Source organism: Haemaphysalis longicornis, unplaced genomic scaffold (genome assembly GCF_048455015.1).
Source record: "Haemaphysalis longicornis isolate Haplotype H1 unplaced genomic scaffold, Haemaphysalis longicornis Haplotype H1 scaffold_1, whole genome shotgun sequence".
In the NCBI taxonomy this organism is placed as follows: Eukaryota; Metazoa; Arthropoda; class Arachnida; order Ixodida; family Ixodidae; genus Haemaphysalis; species Haemaphysalis longicornis.
Window position 1 is genome coordinate 314,625,210 of NW_027526203.1, and position 20,208 is coordinate 314,645,417.

The following is a 20,208-nucleotide window of genomic DNA, read 5'->3' on the forward strand; positions in this document are numbered from 1 at the left end:
TTCCATTTTCACCATGCAATGCACATGCAGTGCACGTATGCTCAGGTACGGTCTTTATTGCAGACGAGAATGAGTGCCTTGTGGTTTGTAAAGTGCACAGTTAGGGGCTCGACGATTGCATCAAGCAATCGTCGAGTACTGCGAGAGAGTGCAAGCGTAACGCGGACGACCGTCGACTGAGACCGTTGGAGCGCGGCATGCCGCTTTATATTCACAGCGCCCGAAGGAGAGGAGAGCGCGGAAAGAGAGAGTACTGCACATGCGCAGCGCGCGCGAGCGCAGTGCCGCCCACCGGCGCCTAGCAACGGAGTGAGAGCGCGCTGCACCAACCCGCAGCTGTTTGGGAGAGAGTGTTCGCTATCGGAGAGAGGAGAGGAGGAGAGGCGCAGCTTTGCGGACAACGCCGGACAGACGCAGGAAGGACAGAGGGGCGAGCATGAGATGCGTTGCATCTAAAAAAACTAACTGCTCGTGGTTGGTGCACTGAAGGTTTCTCCTCTGCACACCTGCCCGCTGTTTTCAATTCTCACAACCCCAATTGGGGTCTTGAGAATTGATTTGTGTACTAACTATCTAATCGACATGATCGAATCGGTCCAAAATAGAGCCGCCCGTTTCATCTCTCGTGATTACAGCCACCATTCCAGCGTAACACAAATGAAGCTTGATCTTTCCCTCCAGCCTCTAGTGCTTCGCCGCGATATCGCCCTTTTATCATTGCTCCACAAATATGTTTATAACTGCACTCGTTCCACATTACCTATCCAAATCGCATCAAACACTTCCCGAAGATTAAATAACCAATTAAGTTTTTCTCGTACGTATGGTTCCACACATGCATTTAACTTTTCTGCGCTTCCTGTGGCCATTCGCCTATGGAATAGCCTTCCTGATAGCATTGCTGCAGAAAATAATCAGGAAAAATTTCGTCATCTTCTACACGAGCACTTGCAGAGCAGCACATAATTAGGCATCATCTTGTTTCCTTCACTGGGCAAGGTTTTCGAAGTGCTGCGGTTTTTTCAATTTAATCTATTTTTTCCCTTACCTTCAGCTTTTTTCGGTGCGTGTCATGTGCACGCTATCTGTCGCAAATATGTTAATTCTTTTTTCGCATTTTCTGTCGCCAAATGTTATTGCGAGATTTGTACCTTTCATTTGATGTGGTTTGTGTGCTCTGAACATTGTAGTACTTTTTGCGTTATTTCCCTGCAATGTACATATGCGTTTTTTTTCTTGTTTTTCTCTGATTTTGCCTTGTGTGTACTGACGCTTTTAGTTCTTCACTATCTTTTTTGCCGAGTGTTGGTTGCTTCCATCTTCTGTAATTTTCATGTAACCCCCCTTACTCAATGCCCCCGGGCCTGTAAGGTATTTTAAATAAATAAATAAATTAAGTGGTCAGTTGAGTTCTCATTGCGGTGTTCATGGCTAAGGCATGTTACTTTTCTTGCAATTATTATTTGCTTAACTCTTTCGCTACCGCCGGAAAATTGACTAATTTTAGGGGTCCAAGAAAACATTTTTTTTCCTGCTAAAAAATTGGTTAGGCACTAATTGCAGGAACACAAAATGCAGATTATTTAACGGCCTTTCCAATAACACTAGTTTTTAAAGGTTTTTATATATCATAGTTGTAAAAAAAAATATCAAAATCACAATTTTTGTCAAGTTGTCGAAAAAAATGATAAAAAAGGAGTTGTGTTTATCAAACCACCGGTAGTAGAAAAAAATTAGAATATACATTTTGTAGGGAAACATTTCAAAAACACGCCCTAGAAAAAATGTCAACTTGCGCGGAACAGTTTGTAAGATGTAAAAAAAAAATGTTAGCATGCACGGTGCTCGTGTCATGCGGTGAAGCCCAACCTCCAATTCAAAATGTGCAATTTCGGGTGGTTTTCTGGAATAAACCTGCCGGTTTGTCATTATCAGAGGCACCAATTTGCCCCCACATAACGTAAAAACATCATGTCAATGGCTGACTTTTCATTTACAGCGAGCACAATATTTGGGACTAGCACGCGATGCGGAAAAAAACGTGCATGACGTTGAAAACGGAACGCCGTGGCTGATGCTTGTTGTTTTTCACGGTCAGTTATCTCTCAAAACATAAAGCTAAGCTTTATTATCATCTTCTTACTCGAAATTGTAGCCTTTCTCGCAAAAATGAGGTACGATGAGCTAGAATCGTGCCCTGCGATCTTTGGCCGAGTAGCAGTTGCGCGATGAAAAAGATCAGCACAACGAGCCTCCTCTATTGCAGCGCCACCTAACATTTTTCAAATGAAACAGTACAAAAACTTCTTGGAGACTCCGTCCGAATAGACAGTTCAACTAAGCAGCAACATTAGACACCCGGATATACCCTCGCATGGAAACGAAACTGGAAGTCGAACAGCTGGCAGTGTAAGGCCGGTTTGAAACGCTGTCCTCGGCGGAACAGATATCTGGCGACTGGGTGTGATCTTTTGACTTGCATCTGAAGTTCTTATCGCAGAAATCGGGTTAGGGTGGGGAAAATCAGGAGCGCCGTGCTTTGTTCGAGGATCAGTCGCGGACGCTCCAGGCGCCATGGCAGGTAGCCTTGAAGTTGGATAACTGCGTAGTAGCGCTAAATATGAATTTCGCGATGCAGAAACGAAACCGAAACTGTTGTAAACTGTTTGCGAATGGTCCTGGGGTAAGTATACCACAGTACTTAGAACAACGTGCGCAAAGGCAATAAAACTGCCTAAAATCATAAAGTAGCTTTGCAACCAGGCACTGCTTGACATTTTCAGACGACTTCTGGGATTATTACTGTCAGAGCACGAACCGGACGATTGAAAATCGTTTGCCACTTCCCCATTCACGCCCTGATAGCAAAAAACAAGCGCTGGTGCAGAGTAATTACGAGTTGCACGCATTCTTCGTTGGTAGCAGTGACGCGCGATGACCACGCCCCTTTTCCACACCCAGGTGATTCAAAGGAGTGTCAAAAATCCCGTTTCCGTAGCAAAAATGAAAACAAAGCTGATTTTGAAAGGCCATTTTCTGATCTAACTCCGAACAGCTTTACTTGTTCGAGAAACGCGTGGAACGCTATGAAAGGGCGCTCCCAAAAGTATCGATCAAATTGATCAATTTTGATAGGCGCGGTAGCGAAAGAGTTAAAGGGCAAAATCACCATTGAACGTTCTGACAGAACACCTCTGCCCAAATGTATGTGTTGACCACTAATTCTGTCATTTTCCCTTGTATTGCCGTATCATGTTTGATACTCTGTTTGTGTGCTTTATTGTATGTGCTTGATATTTTGCAATGTGTTTGAACATTTTATATTTTATTTGATATAATGTTTGATATAATGTGTTTTGAGCGTTTGAGATTTTGCAACGTGTTTTGAAGTATGTTGCGCTCATGTCTGCTGCGTGTACTGTCTGGTGTCAAAGGCCCAGTCAGGTGGATTTCAGTGCCGCCTCTCGCCTTGGCACTAAGACAGACCGCTATTGAACGTTGTCTCGTCAATAAACAAAAAACAAACAAAATAACGCCCATTCACATTTTAAGACAAACTATCTATTTTAATAAAAACCCCAAACATCGTCCACGCCATAAAAATCATGTTATCTTCTATGACTCAAAGCCTGAAAGCTTTGAAAACGTTCAACTTCCCACCAAATAAAAAAAGGCGTCAATGACCCAACCGCAAACACCACAGATCAAAAGAGAAGACACTTGTCCAATTTGATTAGAGCAAAGTAGATGTGAAACTTTCAAAAACAGATAAGACATTCTGCTAAGTCATCTCAGATAAAACATTTCACATTCAGTACTAACGCCTGGGTGTAACAAATAAAAAATAAAAGACAGCAGATGCATCATGAATGTGGCCACTCAAGGATGACCTGAGGAATTGGTGGTCCTCTTTGCAAGAATGTGCTCTCACCAACAAGGGAAACCCTAAGAAGACGTCGGTCCACAATGTTGTAAGCTTCCTTTCCGAGTCTTGGGCATCTCTGTCTCTCTTGGTGTCTGTGAAAATTCTGTAAAATCTCCAAACGCCTAGACGGCTCTGAAGCTGAACCCCTGCCTGGCCTTGGTAGGCACGGTACCAGCGATAAGGCCTGAAGCTCGGGATAACATGGTGAATGAAGCGCTGAAACTCGCCTTGGATAACAACCGCGGCGTGTCTTTCGATGGGTTCAGTGATGATAAGTGTCAGATGCAACCACCTTTTGTACTCTTAGCACTTGGCTGTAAAGTTCACCTATCCTGTATCTTTAACATTTTATCTCCGCAGTCTGGATGGGCATCCTGCTGAACTATATTCGCACATGCCTACAACTGAGTCATCTGCGCTGCAAGGATTCCTTGTATTCAATACTGTTCTCTATGAGCTATCGGGTTCAACTTCTGTTAGAAGAGAAGTTCTTTATTGGCATGGTTGTAGAATATGGTAAGCCTTTGGAATGCAAGACCTGTGCACTGAAATTTTTGGTGTACACTTTGCTCATCTCGAAGCCCTGACTTCGATGGATTTTAGCACTTTGAATTAAGGGCGACATGACTGAAGCAGTGCAGATGCAACAGCAGTGACAAGAAATGACACCACAGAAGGTCTTAGGGCTTAAAATATGCGCATAAAATTAAGCCTGGCCTGCTGCACGAAGTGGTGCACAGAATGAACTCTGCCGCCACACATGGGTGACCGGTAAAAAGCGCAAAGGCTCACGGGTACCTCGTCTGCTACTGCCACTTCCGGTTCGAGATCTCTCCTGCCCTCCCGTACGCCTGCGTACGCCGGCGGCTTTCAGGCGTGCGTGTGCGTGTTGTTTATTTGTCACAGGGTGCTTACCAGTCAGATAAACCCCTAATAGGGTCAATCGTTATTATTTATGGAATCACCGATGCATGAGCGTTTTTTCCTCCGGTGGAAACAAATAAACAACCAGCGCACACGCGCGTGAAAGCCGCCGGAGTACCGGAGGCCAGGAGAGCTCCCGAACCGGAAGTGGCGGCTCTCCGCGGGAGAACACAATGTACCCATGAGCCTTTGCGCTTTTTACCGGTCACCTATTGGGTTAGTACAGGGAAGAGGTTAGGGAGTCCTGTCTCAAGCACGCAAGCCTGCTCGCTGCCATACACCAAGGAGGCGTGGGCTTGGGAGACTCACTTCATCAGCCATCAGGGACAGCTCAGAGTTGTCATGAGCATCATAGTCATAAAGGACGCGTGCCCGCTTCTGGTTGCTGTTGATAAATGTGCTGACGTCATTGGAGGGGCTACCTGCACTGGCTGTAGGCGATGAGAATATGCCCTGGAAGCCACTGCGACCACCATCGCCACTGCTGCCTGTTCCAACCGCTATGGACATGCTGCACAAAGGAAACACAGGGGCAGTCAGAGAAACCTCCTTTCACTTGTAGCCAAGGCTGGTTGCTACCATGAGCCATTTCTGTTATAGTGCATTATGCGATTTAAGATCTATTCACCAGTCTGGCTGTTTCAAGTGAACTGCGTGCTTTTCAGATATTGCACACTACTAAGCAAGCATTCAATACCAATCACTGCACTTTTTTTGTACGCACATTCATGAACAAATAGAGCGGTATTGCAGCCAAGGCGTCGAACAAAAAAGCAAATTGGTAGGATGGCTGCAAGTAAGCCTTTCCTGGCCGCGGCGTCCGCTTTCTGATGGAGGCAAAACGCGAGAATGCCCATGTGTTTGAGATTTCGGTGCACGTTAAAGATCCCCAAGTGGCCAAAATTAATCTGGAGCTTTCACTATGGCGCGCCTCATCACCTGTGCAGCGGCGGCGTGTTAAACCTCATAATCAATCAATGGAAGTAAGCCCAAACTGTTATTTTGTTTCTTTAGCATTCAAAACCAAACTGAATCAGGAAAAAAAAAAAAAAATGGCGGTCACTTTATTTCACTATGTGGCCAGCCCAGGTCCATTTTTTTTCTCTCCTAATTTGAACTTTGATATCTTCCAGCCAAACTTGTTCCCTGACCCAGGACACTCGTTTCCTGTCCCTAAGCATTACTCCTATCATCCATATCCTTTGTTCTACAACCTAAGGTTCCTTTCCATTCGTTTAGTTAGGCGACAAGTTTCTGACCCATATGTCATTATTGGCAATATGAATTGGTTGTATACTACTCTTTTTAGTGATACAGGCAGCCAAACAGCCACTTCACATGCTTCAGACCCCACACGAGATAAAAGTGGCGTCCACGTAAAATATGTCGCCAAAAAAACTACAAGCAGCAGGTTAGCTTCTTTACATTCACTTTATGCCATAAATTTTTTTTACAAAAGCAGGCTCTTTAAAAAGAATTTTTAAAGAGCTGGCTTTTTTTTTTTTCTCTGCAAGTTGGTTAGTGAAGCACTCTGACGAAATCGTTAATTTCCATTTTCTAACTGTAAATTGCAAAGTATTCCTTTTGAACCTATTCCAACAAAAATATTATTGACTTTATATCAGCCTCGAAATCAAAATTCACCATTTGCACAGCACAACATTTTGGTACTTGTCTACCAGCATCCACAAACATGGCAGCAGTGGAAAAAAGTGGCAGTTGGGAAGTTTTGATTGGATTGTGTGAATGTATGGATTCATGCTTTGTGCGACTACCCAATGGAACTGTTATTAAAAGACTAATTTTAACATCTTCACCCGACGAAATCCCTCAACTAATGGAATAGGGCTCATTTCAGTACAGTATAAAACAATTGCATTTTTTTCAGCTTGCAACACAGCTTGTCTGGCAATAAGTTGCACAAGCACTGCACAAGCATCAGTCCTTTGCTCTAAATTGGAAAATGAAGTAGCTGCATTTTTTTTTGTCTTGGAACAGGGCTTGTCCAGTGACGAAGTTACGTAAGCACCGCAACAAGCATTAGTCCCTTGCTATTGTTAAAACATGTAGTTGTGTCCCTGTATCCCCTATTTTTGTCAATGTCCAGCTAGGCAGCAATTAATTTCATTTCAGGCTACAGCATGACCCCCTCCTGTTCCGTCACCCGTTTCATAGACTTCACCTTATTGAAGCTCTTTGCAACATATTGTTCCGTCAACAAACTCACCTCTGCAGCCAGTGAGCACTACGAAGAGAAGGACTGACTGGTTGCCCTTAGTGTCACTAAATGAGGCTGCCCCTTTGACAACAGCTCGCTAGCCAGGCATGGCATTCCTTGGTACCGAACATAACCCATACTGATTGCACTGCCAAGCCAACGATGGACCATCGGTTTACGTTCCCCCTCTGCCATTTTCCAAATAGCTGAAAAGAATTCTGACGGCCTCGCTGGGCTCAGGTTAACAAGAGGTCCTAAAATGATTCTAAATGTCCCTTATTTGACCTGCAGAAAAATAAAATGGCACAGTGGCGAGACTTACCTGGCCAATTCTTTCTGAAGATCTGCCATGTACTGCTGGCACTGGGCATAATACGACATCTCAGCTTCCACAAAGTCACTAAGGCAGCGCAAATGGTTCACCTGGAAAATAGTAAGTATAAACATCAGTATTAGTTCTGCAGCCATACACTGCAAAATTGTGCCAAGTATCCAGCTTTTAGACAAGCAGAGCTACATTTGGACTTGTGAAGCCACAACCAAAATATACCACAGAAAAAAAAAGGGGGGGGGGGGGGGATGTATTGATCTAACCCAATAATAACAGTACCCTTTTTACCTAAGAGGACACCAGAACAAAGGGAACCACAACAGGTGTGCGCCATAGTTTTACATTCATTTCTAATTATGACCGCAAAAAATACTGCAAAAATATTACTGTTAATTTTTGTCCATACTGTTGTAGCCGACTTCCACAGAACTGGAAGCCAAAAGTTTTGCAGCAGTTCACTGCTGTCACTCAATAACAGTTAGAATAGGTGTTTCAAACGTCAAAGCCACACTTAGGCTATGAGGCACTTGCCCTGTAGTGGAGTGCTATAGATTAATTTTGACCACCTGAGATTCCTTAGCATGTGGTGAAGTATACACAAAAATGCTCCTCTTTTATGCCACAATAAAAAAAAATTCAAAAAAAAAGTCAGTCACAATGATGGCCAGGAACAAAACACCGGGCTTTGTATGCAACACATTTGCCACCAAGCCACTGTGGTAGATGAGAAGTTGGCTGTTACAAGTGCAACTTTCTGTCTCCTCACATTTCTTTTACGACTAATTACTCGGAGGTATTGAGTGTCATGCAAAATATTGCAAACAGTCATTATCACACATGTGAGCTTGCATTTGATAAAATATGTTTTGGAAATGGTTCTGCCAGTTTCCAGATTATATGAAAGCCAAGAGGCACCACAACTCTGTGAGTAGCAATTTCATGCAATGACTAACACGATAATTCTAGCACATCCTGGAAGGTACTTTTTTCTTTGTTCATATTTAATGTGAATGCTTCCCAAAAGTGATGTATCGCATTTCTGAAATGATTCTACTAGGTTACTCAGCAGCACTTTGAAGTAAATTGCTGAGAATAAGCAATGCACTACCAACATCTATAATAATCATGAGCAACCAGTATGATGTGAAAGTTGCACTGCATGAGTAGTGTGATTTCCTATATTGCACATTGCTAAATTATGAGGTAAGACTACCTTTTTTTAATTATGTTCCAAATACTAGGCATGTGTGAATGGCAACTGCCCCCTTTGAAGAAACACAAGGCGAAGGAAGTAATGCTTTGCCTAGAATAATTTTGGAGCAAATAATTCGTATTGTAGTAGCAAATACAGTTAACAGCTGCAGTTATGAATACTGCATGGGGAGCTCAACTGGCCACTTATTTTTATTGCAGCGCATGCAACAGTAGAGCTTTCTTTGCAAATACAAAGCAATTCTTAAGATCCTTGATTGATTGTTGGGGTTTAACGCGGCGACGCAACGCAGGCGATGAGGCGCGCCGTAGTGGAGGGCTCCGGATTAATTTTGACCACCTGGGGATCTTTATCGTGTGCCGAAATCTCGTACACACGGGCGTTTTTGCTTTTCGCCTCCATCAGAAAAGCGGCCGCCGCGGCCGGGAATTGAAACCGCGACCTCGTGCTCAGTAGCGCAACGCCTTAGCCACTGAGCCACCGCGGCGGGTAATTCTTAAGATCCTAACCAGGGCCTTGAGAACTGCTTTGCCTTTCATGCATTGAGCTATAGTCCAAGGCAGAATTTTTCAGCAGTAGCTTCAAACTGGGCTCTGATACACAGCACTATCACTGTCATCCAAGAGCAGCCGGTAGTGATGCGCCAGCAATCAATGAGGTGTACCAAGCACATGCGCAGAAGAGAAATTTTCAGTGCGGGGTTCCTTTTGTTGACCAATGCATCAACCACAAACAGTAATTTTGTTGAGCTGATGAAGCTGTCGCAAAGAAAAACTCGCACACCGAAACCAAAACCATGGTATTCGCACTTTATAAGCCATGTCCCCCATTTATATTTGCATGGTGTGCGTTGGTGTACAAGATATGTATAACCAACCTTCATGTTAGTTATTATTAAATTCCCCTCTAAGTAAGATGAAGAAACTATGGTAGCAGCAACATTTACAAGCCAGTATGAGGACTGTAGTCAGTCATAAAAGTGGATATCACAGAGAAAAAAAAGGAAACCCACCTAGCAGAAAAACATGCACTCATGGTACAGTAAGTGAAGATACCAGTGTGGGCTTCTTTTACAGTCAGAACACATGCTTGACAACCTCAAAACAAAAAGGACCCAAAAAGTACACCTGATACCACCTGGCATGAGCACAGATAATTAATAACAGGCCTTTTCCTTCCTTTGCTTCTATATGCTCGTTAAAGGCCAACTGCAGTCAAAATTTTCAACAACGCAAAAATAATGTCATCGAATAGTACACGTAAAAAGAGTGCGAAATACAAAATACTGCATTCCAAACATGAAAGTGTGCGACGCTAACAGCTCATGAAGATTGGCATTTTCAAAACTGAAACGGGGAAAAAAAAAAAAAAAAACAGGCTGCCATTACCAGTGCCAGATGTGACGTAGGTGATGGAATGGAAGTGGGCGTTCCAGTACGGTGGCTGTTTACAGCAGCCTCCAAATACGCACGGTAGCATCGCATCTTGAATTGTTATTTACACAGAATAACTTCGACTAACGTTTACCTAAGCTAATGGAGTCAGGCTCAATTCCGACATCGCGTTGCTATCAATCGAGATGAAGTAGACCGTCCAACAGTTATTTTTGCATCAGAATAACTGCCTGAGTAGCAATCCTTGGCATTGCAAAGTAAAAAAAGCAGGACCAGATTTACAAAGCTACTAGCTCGTACAATATCGAAAAGCAGCTTTGGTTAGCTGGCGCCTCGGCTATCATATCGCTCTTTTTGAAGGGAACAAACCGCGCGCATAGGCCCAGGTCAATTACTATTTATACTATGTCATTACGTGCAAACAGCTTTGTGAATATCAGCCCAGTATTTCTGACCTCACTGCACACTGAGGATCAAATTGTAAAATTGGTGTGAAACCGTATGTCAACTTCCACAGATGATGCACCAAAACACAAAAAATGTTACTAATCTAGCGCTCTTTTTTGCTTTCACCAGAACATGTGCAGTTGATAAAATTTTACTTTAAAGTAAACTAAATCTAACACTCTACAAAAGCAAATTCTTTATTTTGGGATTGAAAAAAAAAAGTAGTTTATCGTTTAGGAGAGGAGCAGTTTTAGGAAGGAGCTTTCGCTCTTCCCGAAGACGACAGCCAATCTTTGTGCAGACGTATTTGCTACCACGAGCACTGGCTGATTTTATTAGTTCACTAGTGAGTGGGGCAAAAGTCGCACAAATGTTTATACGTGCGCGCAGAACAATCTAGTTAGGTCGTCAAACTTTTGGAAAGGTCTAAGGGGTAGAGGTGTGCACATGGCGTTGGGCCAGCTCAAATACAGCAAATATTGGACATGGAAGAGAAAGTGGTCAAGAATTTGTGAAAAATAATTTTTTTCTGTAACAGATACAATAGGAATGAAAAATGTGCAGGCAAGAGTGCATTATGCGCTATTTATTGTAGCAAAAATACCAGGTATTTTTAAGTAAAAAAAAACTCTTGCTAACTCCAGAACCATCACAAGCGTGTATATAGTTTGCTTCTAATCTCTTTTATGCACTGAAAAAAAAAAAAAAAACTGCTGATATTACTACTTATGCATTATATAGTTTGCTTCTAATCTCTTATATGCACTCAAAAAAAAAAGAAAAAAAGAAACCTGCTGATATTACTACCATGCGGTTAGTTTTAAGCATGTGATGCTGACAGCCGTACAGCGTGGTGGTGTAGTAACGAAACCCCTGGCGAACGCATCCCTGCGCCTGGCAGAGCGCCATGCAAGTTGCCGGAGAAGTGCGAGCTCCATGGGACAGGTTCCTCTTCTCCATAACAGGTCCCTCGGTACTTGTTTCAGCGACTCTCCGCCAGGTGCAAACATCATCTGCCTAGTGTGCTCTGTGCTTACGGTACCTAGTGTGCTCTGTGCTTTAGAGGCTTAGGATATTTGCCATGGTAATTTCAAGAGCAAAAACTACTTATTTGGATCAAATTTTGGCAAAGAATTTGAGTGTACTTGGCCTTAAGGAGCACACTGTTCTTAATACTCTTTTTTTTGCTTTCCAACCAATTTTGATAAAACTGCATATGCTTCTTCAGTTTTTTCAGCTGATTTCAGAGAGAATATTTAATCAGTTTTGATGTAAGGTAATCGATTTCTGAGATAATTCAAACTTTTCTCGATTATTCTCAAAACAATAGAAAAACTATTCAACAAAAAATTACCAGCAAGGTTAGATACTAGGAGTTGTGGAGAATGCAATGTTGGAAGCAGTTTTTTTGTCTGGCAATCACATGCAAGTTTACATCAATTCTGACTTCTGGGTTTAAAGTAGTACTCTTCCTAACCAATTATAAATAATGCTAATTAAACCATTATTGAAACATGAAATGCAAAATCTGTTTCCCATATTGCAAGGTTTAAACATCTGCTGCAAAAGAAATGATCTTTTTAGCTTAACTACATGATGAGATGTACAGTGTTCACAAATTGAAACGCGACACTGCGAGCGCGTGGCCTGCGGTACATGCAGCGCCGCCTGTGGTATACCACGAGGATGAGAGAGTTTTAACCATAGGCTTGCTGCTTCCGGTTGCCAATAAGCGGAGCTGTGGTTCCCCGCAGCGACAGCGGTGCACTGCGAGCCTGGAGCGCAGGAACGCATTTGTGCGTCGGTGGTAGCCACCCAGCGGTCCACGCAGCCAATTTCGTGACATCGTCTGCTCGCGCGCTCTTCTTATGCGTGCCCTTCCGATGTGACACAGATAATGTGCATGTAAGGCACGGTCACGTTTATCTGAATAAAATGAGTGCCTGCGCAAAGGAACAGCCAACTTTATTCCATGATATAAACTAAAAAAAGAGGAGAGCCGACGAAGTACTAATGCACCGCACCACATGCGAACGTGCCTGCGAAGGCGTCTTTCCTTTTTTTTAGTTTGCATCCTGGAATAAAGTTTGCTGTTCCTTCGTACAGAAGTTTCTTTTATTCAGATGAGCATGACTATGCATTACATGAACATTACTGTGCCGCATTGGAAGGGCACGTGTAACAAGAGCGCGCGCACACGATGTCGCGAAATCGGATGCGCGCACAGCCGGGCTACTACCGTCGGCGCACAAACGCGTTCCAGCGCTCCAGGCTTGTAGCGCCCCGCTGTCGCTGCGGGGAACCACAGTCCCGCTCATTGGCAACCAGAAGCAGTAAGCCTACGGTCAACACGCTCTCATCCTCACGGTATACCACAATGTGACACCTAGCTTCCACGGGCGTCCACTGGCGGCGCTGCATGTACCGGTGTACCGGCGGCCACGCGCTCGCAGTGTCGCGTTTCAATCCATGAGCACTTTACCTCTCGGGAATTTCCTATTGCTGCAACACCGGTCGTGGCACAGAACTCGGAAATTATATATATAAAAAAAATTGTTGTTTTGGCATCATAACCTTGTCAAAATCAAGCCTGTATAGCTATTACAAGAACCTCACTTTGTTCAAGTATGAACTTTTCCAAGGAAAAACTCTGCAAACCAAAAGAAAAATCATACCTAAAAAAATGCTTTTGGGGGAATTTTTCGGTCCCATAGACCCATGTGCCCTCTTTCGTTACCACACCTATTCAAATCGATCACCGGTGATCGATGATTTATATTGCCAATTTCAACATGTTCCAGTCGTTTCTTGTGCACCTTATGTGCCCCAGTGGTTAGTTTAAATTTTTAGTTTAAATTTTCCTGCTCCAGTGACAATGAGATTTCTGACGACCTTTTATGCAAGCTGAGGTGCATGCGTTTTTGCGAAGAAGGGTGTGGCTGCTACGCTTGACAAAAAAGCATGCTGCTCGTGGCTATGCTGCATTACCATCAAATTTTCCTGATCATAAGGTTCCAAGCAAATGAAATACCACATTATGTGGTCATCTTTGTAATCCGACAGCATTGATAGGTGATAATTACCTGAAAATGACACCAGCTATTCACTAGTGAGATGTGGTTTGGAGAAAGGGTAGCTTTATTCTCCCAAAAGCCTAATTCTGAAGGTCCCCCGCATGTCTAACAAGTTTACCTGGCATTTTCAGCCAGTTTCCAGCAGTTTAGGTTTCGTTTTTGCACTGCAAAATTCACACTTGGCGCTAATTCACAGTTAACCCAACTTCCAGCCAATGTGCCATGGCACCTCCATCGCCCGCTACTGTTCCTCAAAAAAAGCACACCGCTCATGATTCACCCACGCCTTCCTTGTGCAATAACAGCTCCAGCTGAAAGTTAAAAGATAACACCAAGTCATTGGATATTACTTCAGACAAGGAGAATGCTTCCAATCAGCCTTGAACACCAACAGCTGTTCACCAGCCAGTTTCGTTTCTGTACAGGGATATTTCCGCAGGTCCAGTGTCACTGCTTAGTAGAACCGTCTATTTTGACAAAGTCTCCAACAGGTTTGATATTGTTTCTTTTTGAAAATGTTAGGTGGCGCTGCAACGTAGGAGGCTCGGAGTGCTGAACCCTCTTCACGTCACGCGACAGCTGCTTGTTGAAAGCTTACTGGACATGATTCTAGCGCACCACACCTTACTCCTGCAAGCAGGGCTACCATAGTGAGTCAGAGGATGACAATAAGCCTCAAGTGGAAGTTCTGATAGATAAGTGATGATCAGAACGTCAACAAGCATCCACTACCGAGTTTGGTTTTCAACTCCAAGCGAACTTCTTCGCATCGCTTGTGCTGGCCGTAGTCATTTACAAGGTGTTTTTACATCACGTGGGGACTAATTGGTGCCTCTAATAATGTCAAACCACAAGACTTCTTCCAGAGAACCATCCAAAATTGTGCATTTTGAAATGGGGGTTGGGCTTCACCACAAGGCACACGGGCACCACTAACATGCTTTGTTCATATCTGACAAACTGTGCCGTGCAACTAATATTTTTTTCTAGGAGAGGTTTGCGAAATGTTTACCTACAAATTTTATATTCATAATTTTTCTACGACTGGTGGTTGGTTATACACAACTTCCTTTTTTTTTTCATTTTCTTCGACGTGTAGACAAAAATTTGGAAGTGGATAATTTTTTTCATAGAGATTATTTATGAAGACATTATTTAGAAATGGTGCTGTTGGAAAGGGCGTTGAATCACCTGCATTTCATGTCGCTGCAATATGTGTCCCTGCTAAACTGATATGTTTAGCACAAAAAATGTTTTCTTGGGTCCTTCAAGATCGGTCAATTTGTTGTGGTAATGAAAAAGTTTGTTTTTTGGATATGATTTCGAATGACAGCCACTTCTGCTACCCCAATACATTCATATTATCAAGATTTTATTATTTTGCTTAATTCAAGATCAAACCAGCAGAGCACCACATGAAAGTTTTAATAAGAGCTCAAACAACATGCAAACGTACGTGAGTGCTGGAGATTCCTTCAAGAAGAAGCCTAGTGATCTCAGCTTGACGGTCGAAGTCAGACTGGCAAGTACGCACATCCTTCTCTGCCTGTAAATAAACAGATCATTTAAAATAGTGTACAAATAAAAATTGCGCTGCCAGCCTGGGTACAATCCCCCAATACCAAACAGCAGCAACTTCATTACAACCTAGCTGTCCTATACCTCCCTAAGATCATGTTTCACCCTATCAAGGCTACAGGACGGCTAATTTTCAAGTGCACAAAGCTCTGCATCATGGGACTTCTTTGTCAGACCTACACAGTGCCACTCATACACTATTGATGCTCCACCTATAGCAGTGCCTGCAACGCCTATGCAATGTAGAAAGCAACAAAATGCCAATGTGAGGCTTTTTTGTTTGCCAGACTACTGCCAATTACTGTTGATTACTGCCTACTAGAAGTTCCACAAAAAGAAACAAACAATTTTGCTAAAGACAAAATTTCTCAGCTTTAGTGATGCAGATACATTTACAGGTCTCGACACTTGCACTACCCAGTAGTAGTCGTGTATCACTCAACGACCATTTCCCTACCAACAAAACACCAAACTAGTTATGGTGGGACACCAGCTTTCCATTAGCACAAAAGGACCATAATACAGGCATTAGCAACACCATTTCATGTTTTTAGACATACTGTTGGTACAGTCGCCCACAGGCTTGGCTGGAGCATCACTTTACCCACTTATCGTCTCCACCTGCTTTGGTATACGGTAATTTAGTCACAACTGCTGCATTTCTTTCAAGTTTAAGGGGGCTGTTCAGTCCTCCACATTTGTTTGAACAGTTTTTGTTAGGAACTTTTGAGACATTCCACACTGATGTCAAATGTGATGCTCCAGCTAAGCCTGTGGACGACTGTACAGCTCAAAAACAAATGGAATTGATTGATTGTGGGGTTTAACGCGCCGACGCAACGCAGGCGATGAGGCGCACCGTAGTGGAGGGCTCCGGATTAATTTTGACAACCTGGGGATCTTTAACGTGCGCCGAAATCTCGTACACACGGGCGTTTTTGCTTTTCGCCTCCATCAGAAAAGCGGCCGCCGCGGCCGGGAATCGAACCCACGACCTCGTGCTCAGCAGCGCAACGCCTTAGCCACTGAGCCACCGCGGCGGGTAACAAATGGAATCGCTGAAAGACCAATGGTATTGCTCAATAGCATTTCATTGTTTTTTAAAAGCAATACATACTGTGTTATGTCTCGGAGCCCTGGTGTCGCAAGTCTCACTGCATTTTTTTTTCCTATTGTGTGCCTTAAGTTAGAGTTAAGGCTCGAAAGTAAACAATGACGAATACACACAAACTGGCATGCCGTAGTTCATAATCAGTACAATATAAAAGAAAAGAAATGCAACCTGATACTTTAGATGCATGCAAAGCACAAAAAATGGTGATGGGTGAAGAAATAAGAAATTAAAGCATGCAGTAAAAGAACAATAACAAATTAAGCAAAATATCTAATCTTTGTCTGCTTAAACAACAGCGTTTACCTGTTGAATTTCCTTCTCAAGAACTTCAGGATTGATTTTGGAGACCAGTAAGCAGCAGGAAAAGATACAATGCATCATACTATTAAAAATTCGCATTTTCACACCACATTCTAACACCAATGTCAGACACAGCTTCCTATCAATAAACTTTATGCTTTATATTTCTTTTTTCACTTGATCACCATAAATACCAGGTGCGCGAGGTACTATTTGAGGACGCTATTCCTTATCACCATAGACACCAGCAGGCTCATCCCATATATTTAGGAGTACGGCTTCTTATTCGTCGACCCCTTATGCTTCATACTGCACAGTTTGTTCAGAGATGGAAGTGTACAAGTTGAAGCAGGAAATAAAACACCATGCAGTTCTCGTTGCCCTGGCCGCGCACCACAGCGACTTGGAAATTGCTACCTTTCTGAAAGAAGCGAAGTCTTTCGTTTACAAAGTGCGGACGAAGGTTGTGTGTTGTGGTGGTGACGTGGCATGTGTAGCGAAAACGAAAAAGCACACTCAGCGGTCAGACATGGTCAGAACCCCTTAATTTCTCCGGCGGTGGTGTTATCCGTTGTCCGCAACGAGGGTGACAGCATGCTGCCACACTTTTTTGCAGGACTCCGCGTTAATGCTGCCGGTTACGTGGATGTGGTTGCTACCGTTGTAAAGCTATGGATAGAGAGTGTTTCGAAAGAAAGATCATATGTCTTTCAGCAAGATTTGGCTTCTGCCCACACTGCCTGCGTCACCCAATAGCGCCTGGCTGACAATGTCTGCGACCCCGTCACTACGAACTTGTGGCCGCCTAGCTCTAGATTTAAAGGAACCCTGCAACACTCTTCGTGCAGTGCAAGTAAACCTGCGCGACGTTTAGATTAGACTTCTAGGAACACTCGAGCCAAATATTACACGTGCACGCGAAGCGGTAAGCGCGCAAATCGCCGTGAAAGACGCGGAAAAACCAAACGCGCTCTCTTCAATTCTCCTCATTATGCACCCCTGGCATGGCCTCTGCGACGTCAATCGGGCCATGGCTGTCCTGGCTGTCCTATTGGCTGTCGCTGGTCAACTTCGCGGCTAAATTCTGGCATTTCCTGTGCCAGATCGCCGATCTGGCACAGGAAATGCCAGATCAGATGACACAGGATCAGATCCTGCGCCGATCAGCCGTCGTCGGCGCTGTGTATGAACCTCTTCTATGTCTGAACCTGTCCGCATGCTTTCGGTGTTTCTTTTTGTTTTAAGTGCGCGCGGAGTTTGAGTGACGAACTAAATATTCCACTTTCAACGAGCCCACTCGACAACAAACGTTTATTGCTCCAAAAATGCCCTATCAGCCTGAGCGCTTGCTTGCGAGCAGGTCACAATGCCTGCTTTTTTGTGGCACCAGACCGGAAATAGACCCGTCCACATTGCGGGGAAAAGGACGAAACTCCCCGGCCTGTGACATATCGAAGGCCGCCGAACAGAACGCCGCGCGCCGCCCCCCTCTCCGGGAGAGAGCGCACAGCTTTCGTCGCGTTGTCCGTGGTTGAGTTGAGAAAGAACATTTATGCGCGATTTTTCATCGCGTGTAGTTTCGGTGATAGTGAACGGATTTTCATAATTCTTGCGGGAGGAGATTGCTGGGGCAATAGACTTTACCCCAAAATACATTCCGAGTAGTCGATGGTAAGTGTTGCAGGGTCCCTTTAAGTCCTCTCCACTACTATGTCTGGGGCGTCTTTGAGAGAGAGGCCAACAAAGGACCGCATAATACAAAATACTGGCTGAGGGCCGCCATTTCTAACTCAATGGCCAACATCTCCAAGGAGCACCAGATCCATGCATGCAGCCGTTTGCGAAGCCCAGTCGAATCACTTATTGCGGCCGATGGTGGATTTATTGAGTAGTTATGGAATTAAACCGTAACAGAAGTACTTCGCAAAGTTTGGTGAAAATATGTCTGATTTTGCTGGAGATATTCTGTTGTGCCTGACGCCAACGTTCTGTTCTCAAATACCTCGTGCACCCGGTATTCACCATAGGCTCCGTGCACTGATGTTTCTAGTGCAACCGCAGTGCCGCCTAAGAGTGGCGCCGTCAACTATCGGATGCCCATCAGCCCGAAGGAGCCACGGCACGGTGCCGAGATTTTGCAGTTGTTGCAATAAAGACAGCTAGTAATGCGTATTTCTGCGTACTACTGAGTGTACGGCTCCCACAACATTTTCAAAAACGCCACCAGCAGGCTGCCGAAAAAATAATTTCTCTTGGTTTCTTTGAAGTGAAGCAGAAAGGCGACAGCGATGATTCCGCACAGTGCGAAGGGCAATGTAAACAACGCCGATCGAATCTTGGCCATAAATGCTTGTTTTGCTGCTTTGTGTGAATGTGGTTTATACTCTGGGATTATGTTTCTGTGGGGACCTGTGACAGCCGGTGCTTGGTGGAACACACATACATATGCAATGCTAACTACGTTAGGAATAAAATCAGCACACCAGCACGCATCTCTCTCTCTCTCTCTCTCTCACACACACACACGCACGCACGCACACACAGAGAGAGAGAGAGAGAGAGAGAGAGAGAGAGAGAGAGAGAGAGAGAGAGAGAGAGAGAGAGAGAGAGAGAGAGAGAGAGAGAGAGAGAGAGAGAGAGAGAGAGAGAGAGAGAGAGATTTATTGAGTGGCCAAGCAATATCTGTGCATGAGGCGGTAATGGTTGACACGAAGCTGCAGGGATTCCACAAGTAACCACCGCAGGCTAAGTGAATGGGCCATAAATGCGCACGTCAATTGCTTTGCTGCAGTGACGGTGCCTGGCATTTTTTTTTCTTTTGACGCTTAGAATATGCCTACCATGGCATTTTAGTATTAAGTTTCACTTATGTTTTAACAATCTATATGTTTGATTTCTTATCTGCATTATGGTGCCCATCGTTGGTTACCCCTTCCTACGTGTACGTGCCGAGCTCCTGCTCGTGCGGCAGTGGCGGCTGCTTCGACCCAGATCGTGGCCATTTCCACATGGCTAACAACATTTCGTTGACTCAGACAAAAAAACACCAGCACTAATGCCAGTGCTGAACATGGGCAGTAGCTGCCTGGTGCTCACAATTATGAGTTGACAAATACAGCAACTGCATCAGTATTTTTTCACGATCCGTGGCACCCGGCCTTGAACGTGCAGCTTGCCCCTAACTGTTTCGCTTTGATTTGCTCAAATCCTAATAAAATGCAGTGATGCGCAGGTCGCAAGTTTCCAACAGAACTCTAACTGTTGACTGTATCCGCCTTTAACTAAAAGTCGTAGCCCAAACCCTTTGTGTGCCAAATGCTATTGCTAGAAACATCAGACAGCTCCGTTGCGCTTGCTAGCTCCTCCCGGACGCAGTACACATCGCTTGCGGCGTGTAGCTGGTGACCAGGTTTTGCAGATTTCTTGTAAAAAAATATGCCAATATTTTCTATCCCTCTAAAACCTTTAAAGCACGCTGGTTTGAGCGATCACTCATGGCATCGCAGCGCGAGCTGTATGGGGTGGACAGCGTGCCGGTGATGTCAACATCCGATAAATGCCGCCAGTGCCGAAGGTGCCGCTAGTTTTTCCGGTGCCCGTGACACCACCATTTTCAGGTGCCCGTGTTGCCAACAACATTGGCATCAGCAATAAGACTGCAACAGCGACTAATTTTTTTTGTCTTGGTGT

At 44.2% G+C, this 20,208-nt stretch overlaps 1 protein-coding gene across 3 annotated transcripts in view; it reads right to left on the reverse strand.

Moving 5' to 3' along the window:
• Endob (SH3 domain containing GRB2 like, endophilin-B) overlaps positions 1 to 20,208 on the reverse strand; it is a 38,269-nt gene that overhangs the window by 5,328 nt on the left and 12,733 nt on the right. The window contains exons 6-9 of one of the 3 annotated variants that reach the window (XM_077682165.1): positions 16,522 to 16,564; positions 14,983 to 15,072; positions 7,390 to 7,490; positions 5,272 to 5,360 (exon numbers count right to left, since the gene is read on the reverse strand). In XM_077682165.1, coding sequence (XP_077538291.1) covers positions 5,272 to 5,360; positions 7,390 to 7,490; positions 14,983 to 15,072; positions 16,522 to 16,564 — 323 coding nt within the window. Of the gene's footprint in view, positions 1 to 5,158; positions 5,361 to 7,389; positions 7,491 to 14,982; positions 15,073 to 16,521; positions 16,565 to 20,208 lie in introns of all 3 variants that reach the window. The other 2 variants (XM_077682163.1, XM_077682164.1) reach the window with 2 other exon arrangements.